Below are 7419 nucleotides of genomic sequence, written 5' to 3'. Positions count from 1 at the left end.
CATTGAAGTAATTAACAACTTCAGTCATTGTCTAAATTGTGAACTTAGTTTTTAATAAGTGAATTAAGTTAATACTATAGCTTTATTAGCAAGCTGAAACCACTCTACATGGTTATACATTAGCAGTGAGAAGAGACTGAACTATGTTAATCTTTCAATGCACATAGCTATTCCCATCCCCCCTCCTATGCAAAGAGCAGCAACACCACGTTTTCCAGCTGTTCGTTCCAGTGCATACAGAAGAGTAACAAGAATACGACAACCGGAGGCGCCCAGAGGATGACCAAGGGCAACAGCCCCACCTTCAATGTTAACCTGAAAAATAAAGTCAGCCTTATTTGTCTTATAATAATTAATAAGAAAGAGGCAAGGTAGGTGAGGGACTCATTTATTGGCTTAACTTGAATTGGTGAAAGGTAAACTTTGGGCCAATAAAAGAGTCTCTCACATAACCTGGGACCAACATGGCTCTACCACTACTGCAAATAAGAAATAAACATCCTTCCACTAAATCGAGAGTGCTTAATGACTGGTAGTTCAGGCTTTGTTTCCTGAAACACTTCCATTAGCCCTTCCCTCATTCTTGAGGTATTTTCTAGACATATGTGGCACTACATGAAAGAAAACCGTTACTGTCGGTGTTTAGACCAGTTTGATTACTACAAAACTAGCAAGGACTTTCCTTTTAGTTCCAGCAAATGCCATCCTTATACTTAATGGTCTTACTTCACCTCTGACAATGGTTTACAGAGTGCCTTCAGTTCTCAAATGATGCCCTGAATTACATCAGTACATCTGTGTATCCAAGTTACCTCTGCAAAGGAAACAGGTCTTCAAACTCAGTTTTTTTAGGTGTAGGTACTGATGCTATCTAGAATTACCTAAAGATTCGCACTGAAACTGAGCAGTATGTAGACTATCAGCATAACTGTTACAGGAATTATCCAAACTTTCTAAGATGATAGCATACATCTGCTGTAGCAGTAAAGCTCATGAAAGTAAGATTAAGGGCCACTGTATGCTTTAAAAGTAGAGTGGTTCTCAAACTTTTGTACTAGTGACCCCTTTTGCATAGCAAGCTTCTGACTGCAACCCCCTTATAAATTAAAAACACTTTTATATATTTATGCAATTATGAATGCTAGAGGCAAAGCAGAGTTTGAGGGGGAGGCTGACAGCTCACAAACACCTCCCCCCATATAATAACCTCATTGACCCCCTGAGGGGTCCCAACCCCCAGTTTGAGAACCTCGGCTTTAGTACAATGTTTGCTAGAGAACCAGATTCAGTTCACAACAGAGCTAGTTCGCCTGTTAGTGAAGTAAAGACAATTCCCTTACCCCACATCCTCAGCATAATGCCTCTGCTGTCAATTCAGTCGCTTGTCATTAAAGCAAAATTGTATCTGGGCTGTACATGGAGCTTAGTTTGGACAGCATATTCAATACAGGCACTAGGGAAGTATTTAATTCTCTCCTAAAAAAGGAAGAAACTAACCCAAATCATTGCTTTTATAAAGAATTGGGTGTGTTTTCCCATTACATACCTTGTCAGGGTTCAATTTCAGTTCTTTAGCTATTGCTATGGCTAGTGATGCAAAGGCTTCATTAATTTCAAACAAGTCAACTTGCTCCAGCGTCCAACCTGCTTTATCAACCTAGGAGATAATATTTAATATTAACTGAAACGAGACTGGCGTTTAATGGCTTGTGGAGGGCCTTTGTCCCCTCACAACTTACACTGGTTTCTGACTAGAAAGTGTTGTGGCCTAACACTCTTTTCTGTAACTTGGCTCATTACCTACAAGGTTAGTGATTAATCTAAATGAGGCAAGAGTTACAGAAGAGTTTTCCAATATCCACTATACTTGATTACAAAATGTCACTCTGGGGCAGTTGTGAATGATTTCAGTAGCTCTACAGTAATCCCAGCTGCAAGCTGTTTGCCATAGGGCTCAGAGCCACCTGTGACAGAACAGAGAGGGAATTGTTGAGCTTCCTCTTCCAAGCTCCATTGGTATTCGCTCTTTTCCAGGAATCTACCTGTAAATAGTGCTGTTAATAGAAATATAGCAGCACTAAGGGACATTTTATTTTAAAAAATGCCAGTTTGACAGCCCTGCACATACTATATCCTGGATATTTGAAAATATTTTCTGCTGATATTTTAAGGGAGAAAAACTTTACATGGGAAATAATTATATGGCCTGTGGAATGCTGTGAAATGCACAAACTGTTTTTAACTTGTTGGTTCTCTTAAAAGTTATCTTGGGTGTCATAACCACAGTAGGTCCAACATCCAGAAAAAGGGAGTTAAAAACATCCTGTTAAGACAAAAGCTTTTCCAACAGCCTCACTTAATTTCTAAACTCAGGGAAACTTGTTTTTTCCTGCTTCAAGAATCTCAAACTAGGAACAGGCCCTGGCATGTTTTACGGAAGCCCACCTCCCCAGTTTACCTTGCATCACTGTTGAATCTGCTTTGTCAGCAGAAAACGTTTGCTGCAGTGGCATTTCACAACCATTTGTATGCCTGCACCTCCTCGGAGTACACAATCAAGGCTCAGGACCCTATTTTACTAGGTATTGTCCAGACATTAATTAAAAGACTCCCTACTTCAAAGAACTTGCATCTCTTTAGAAACTACTCTGCTACTGCAGGGGTGGCCAAATTTTTTTGGCCCAAAGGCCACACCTGGGAATAGAAATTGTATGGCGGGCCATGAATGCTCACAAAATTGGGGTTGGAACGTGGGAGGGGGTGAGGGCTCCAGAAACGAGGAGTTCAGGGTGTGGGAGGGAGCTCCGAGCTGAGGTGGGCAAGTGGGTTGAGGGCTCCAACTGGGGGTGTGGGCTCTGGGGTCGGGCTGGGGTTGAGGCGTTTGGGTGCAGCAGGGTGCTCCAGGCTGGGATCAAGGGGTTCAGAGGGCAGGAGGGGAATCAGGGCTGGGTCAGGGGTGTGGGGAGAGGCCGAAGTGTGCAGGTTCCAGGTGGCATTTACCTCAAGCGGCTCCCGGAAGCAGTGGCATGTCCATCCTCTGACTCCTACACGGAGGCGTCGCCAGGTGGTTCTGCGTGCTGCCCCCTCTGCAGGCACCACCCCTGCAGTTCCCACTGGAGCGATGGAGGGGGGCCATGTTGCTGCTTCCGGAAGCTGCGTGGAGCGGCCCCCGACCCTGCTTCCTGGCTGGAGCTCAAGGGCCGACTTAAAATGGCTGGCGGGCCAGATCTGACTCACAGTTTGCCCACGCTTGTGGTACTGTAATGCTAATGCACAAGTGGCTTACAAGGTCCTCAAGCTGATATATCTACCAACTAGGCATAGTGACAGTTTAAACTTGTAATAATTACAATGAAAGGATCTGGAATGTGCTTGTTTTTCAGAATTTACTGTATGGCTATGAAGTGGTAGAGCCGGTTAACCCCTCAAAGCTGTTCATACACCGACTGTACTTTATTTGTGTTCTTGTTTCCGCAGCTTTAGTTTCCTTTTCCATTAAATATTATGCTTGGAGGGTGGGATGAGAAAGTCAGACAGTAACAGCCTCCATTGCTCAGTTCTGCAGGTTTCGAAGAGTTGAAGTGTGGAGTAAGAGGATGGTATACCCCAGATCTATCTACTTTGGAAAATAACAGACTTCACCTTCTGCAGCTCAACATCTCCCAGACACAGTTCTGACAGGGATGGGCTATTCTGCCTCCTGCCTGTACTCTCCAGAGGCAGTTCAAAGCTGTAACACAGCTCACGCTACCTACGCTCCCTTTTCTGGCCTGCTGTTGGATTTTCTGCCCTCAAGTGGTGGACTGTCTTGTGCCTGACTTTTCTTTGCCAACTTATTACACCTGTTTTTACAGGCAGTAGAGTGCAGATTTTCTTCTCCCTCCTGTATCAGTGGAGTGATCTCAGCTACCTGGAGCCAGTATCACAGTGCCTCCCTGCCCCCTTCTCAGGTATGGCAAAGGCATTGTGCAAACAATAAGCTAAATCCAAGCAGTATTCTGTTTGGAAGGCAGCTTTCAGGCTCTTTGGAAGATGAACTGGGACCTGCCTGTTCTCATTCAGTCAAACTTTGCACTGCCAGGGCACAGGGCTTTGAGTCAGACAGACATGTTGGCTTCCCACCCTTGCTCCAGGAAGCCACGGCACACAGAAAAGCCTGATCTGGAGATGCAGAATGGGGAGAGACTCCAAACATGAGTTCAGCCACCCAGCTCAGGGTGAGTCCCAGGACAGAAAGAAAAACCCTTAAGGGGCACCAGGTCCTTGTCTCCCCCCAGCCCCAAAGTCTTAAAATGGGTCCTAAGTTCCGGAGGGAGAAAAGCAAGATTCATGCTCAGCTCCTTCCCAGCTCAAGTCGGGGAATTCCAACAATGAAGCCCCATCCCCCAAGCAAGGGGAGGCCATTAAGGGAGAGAGATCCAGAGAGCTCTGCATAAAGTAAGATGCAAAACGCCAGAGATGAGCAGCGACACCTACAAAGTGGGCCAAAAAGTTCAAAAAGGAAAAGAAAAGGTTTAAAAAAAACCTGAGTCCTCTGACTCAAACACCTCCTAGATGGATCCAGCTATGCACTGTTGAGGCAAACCAGGCTCTACCAAACCAAATGCTCCTGTTCCAGATGTATCACGGTGCACTCCAAAAGACCTACTGCAACTACATGGAAAGGGCTTCTGCTTCCACTACAGAAATCTGCAAGGTAGCAACATGCCCATCAATTAAAACTTTTATCAGATGCTATGAAATGGACTTTCTCCAGTAATGGCACTGCCATTTTGGGAAGTTAACCCTGACGGGTCTTTCTCATAGCATTCTGTTTTTCTCAAGCCTCCCTACTTCTGTTCACTGCTCACTACTTCCCATATGTATCCAACCTGTGGAAGATGCCGACCTGCACAATGTTACATTTCTCACCTGATTATTTCCTTTCTGCTAGCAGTGTCTCCCACAATTCTACCCTCTCTGGGTGGCTTCCTAGCCAAGGGACAGTATTTAATTTTGAAAACTATGCTTATTGGCTGTAATCTACTGTACATCAGTTACTGGCTTTGAAGTCATTGTTACCAATCGTACTCAAGTTTTTACACAGCTTTGGAATGAATCATCTGGCAACAGCCCAGAAAAGGGGGCATGGCTAGCACACGCTCTGCTAAAGCTTGGAACTGTCTTAATATATTACTTCATCCACCTTGTCTCTCTAATATCCTGGGACCAACATGGCTACAACCACTATATAATTAGGGACGCTAACGGCATTTTGGGGTGTATAAGTAGGGGCACTGCCAGCAGATCGAGGGACGTGATCGTTCCCGTCCATTCAACATTGGTGAGGCCTCATCTGGAGTACTGTGTCCAGTTTTGGGCCCCACACTACAAGAAGGATGTGGAAAAATTGGAAAACATCCAGCAGAGGGCAACAAAAATGATTAGGGGACTGGAACACATGACTTATGAGGAGAGACTGAAGGAACTGAGATTGTTTAGTCTGCAGAAGAGAAGAATGAGGGGGGATTTGATAGCTGCTTTCAACTACCTGAAAGGGGGTTCCAAAGAGGATGGATCCAGACTGTTCTCAGTGGTAGCAGATGACAGAACAAGGAGTAATGGTCTCAAGTTGCAGTGGGGGAGGGTTAGGTTGGATATTAGGAAAAAAATTTCACTAGGAGGATGGTGAAGCACTGGAATGCGTTACCTAGGGAGGTGGTGGAATCGCCTTCCTTCGAGGTTTTTAAGGTCAGGCTTGATAAAGCCCTGGCTGGGATGATTTAGTTGGGGATTGGTCCTGCTTTGAGCAGGGGGTTGGACTAGATGACCTCCTGAGGTCCCTTCCAACCCTGATATTCTATGAACTATATATATATATAATGATTGTGGGAGACACTTCTAGCAGAAAGGAAATCATCAGGAAAGAAATTTACCTTTCCTGATATTTCTAAGAGGTTTTTTGTTTTTAGTTTTTTTTTAAAAAAGGCCATAAACCCAATTAAAGAGAACTTTGTTGTTCACCATTAGAAGAGTTACTGTTAAGTTACAGCTTTGTGTATGACAATTTGGGAGGCATTCCATGAACTAGGCTCATTTCAACTTTTGACCCATTTATAAACTTCTCTGAAAATAACAATACAGATACTAGCCCTAGCAAAAAAGAATCAAAGCTTCACATGTCCTGCCTTTTGAAATCTTGTTTGTCATGGTCTCCATTATAGAATTGTTTGGTGCTACATTTTTGGCATTTCTTTGAGAAAAACTAAGATCTGGACAGTCAAAGGGAGACTTGTCTTAAACAAGTATTTCAAAGTGATCAGTAATTTTTCTTCTGATATTACTTACAGCTTTCTTTATTGCAGAGACAGGTCCTACTCCCATGATGGCAGGGTCTAAACCCACTTGAGCCCAAGACACAATTTGTGCTAAAGGAGTAAGACCTCTTCTAGCAGCTTCCGACTCCTTCATAAGAATTACAGCTGCAGCCCCATCATTCACACCTGCAGAACAGTGAACAATTGCTTTCAGTTTATTATTTTCAAACACCTAAAACTGTGATTGTGTTAGACTCTTCACAGGAAGCAGAAGATGGGTCCCTCTCCTAAAGAGTTAGTCTAAATTATAGGTTTGACAAGCAAGACAGTACACAGGTTATAGATATCGAGGCTGCTGTAAGTCAGTGTAGCTCCACTGGTTTTGGTGGAGATATGACAGTTTACATCAGCAGGCTAAAGGTTACTCAGATTAGGTGCATACACACTTAGGTTGTGGGGGAAGTTATGTGACGTGTACTTTCTGTAAGTGATGCTGTGGAATCAAGGTTTTAATGAGAGAGTGGAAAGGAAAGGGTGGCAGCTGTGCTGAACAGATTTTGGAAGGACATGGTAAGCATAAGAGGCAGCATGGAAGACCACTGGGGTCCACTAGAGGGCCTGAAGAGGAATTCATTTTACATTTTTTGAAGTAGAAATACTAAGGTGTGTGGGGGGATGCCCCACCCCCAAGCCAGAATGGGCTGCGCAGATGGACAGCCAATCAGGGAGGGCCTGTTAGAGAACCAATCAGGGCCAGGCTAGGCCCTATATAGAGGCTGCCCAGGCAAGAGGCAGGCAGTCTCTCCCAGACCTTTAAGGGAGAAGATCTGTCTCCTGAGTGAAGGAGACCAGCACCGGGGGGGCTGAAGGGGAAGTGGCCCAGGGAGGAGAGGTGGACAAGAGGAGTGAAGGATGGCAGGGAGGCTGCTGCCAGAGGGTCCTTGGGCTGGGACCCAGAGTAGAGGGCGGTCCTGGGTTCCCCTTCTTGTACTACACCTGGCCGTTAGAAGTGGCAATAGTGGACTGCGCTTGACCCGACAGAAGGGGTTAGACTTTGGGGATGTGGCTGGGGTGAAGAGAAAACACTTGGACTAGAGGGCACTGCTGGAGGGCAGTGTCCTGA

General features: G+C 45.0%; 1 protein-coding gene across 3 annotated transcripts in view; it reads right to left on the bottom strand.

Moving 5' to 3' along the window:
* Window positions 1-27: 27 nt before the first annotated feature.
* The window catches only part of ACAT2 (acetyl-CoA acetyltransferase 2), a 30385-nt gene continuing 22993 nt past the window's right edge, over window positions 28-7419 (bottom strand). For all 3 annotated transcript variants that reach the window (XM_077813291.1, XM_077813292.1, XM_077813290.1), the window contains 3 exons: window positions 6328-6482; window positions 1547-1657; window positions 28-315 (listed from right to left, as the gene is read on the bottom strand). In XM_077813291.1, the coding sequence (XP_077669417.1) occupies window positions 142-315; window positions 1547-1657; window positions 6328-6482 (440 nt within the window). In that variant the 3' untranslated portion in view covers window positions 28-141. The remainder of the gene's footprint in view (window positions 316-1546; window positions 1658-6327; window positions 6483-7419) is intronic.

Source organism: Eretmochelys imbricata, chromosome 3 (genome assembly GCF_965152235.1).
Source record: "Eretmochelys imbricata isolate rEreImb1 chromosome 3, rEreImb1.hap1, whole genome shotgun sequence".
Taxonomy (NCBI): domain Eukaryota; kingdom Metazoa; phylum Chordata; order Testudines; family Cheloniidae; genus Eretmochelys; species Eretmochelys imbricata.
This window is presented reverse-complemented; position numbering and strand designations above follow the sequence as displayed.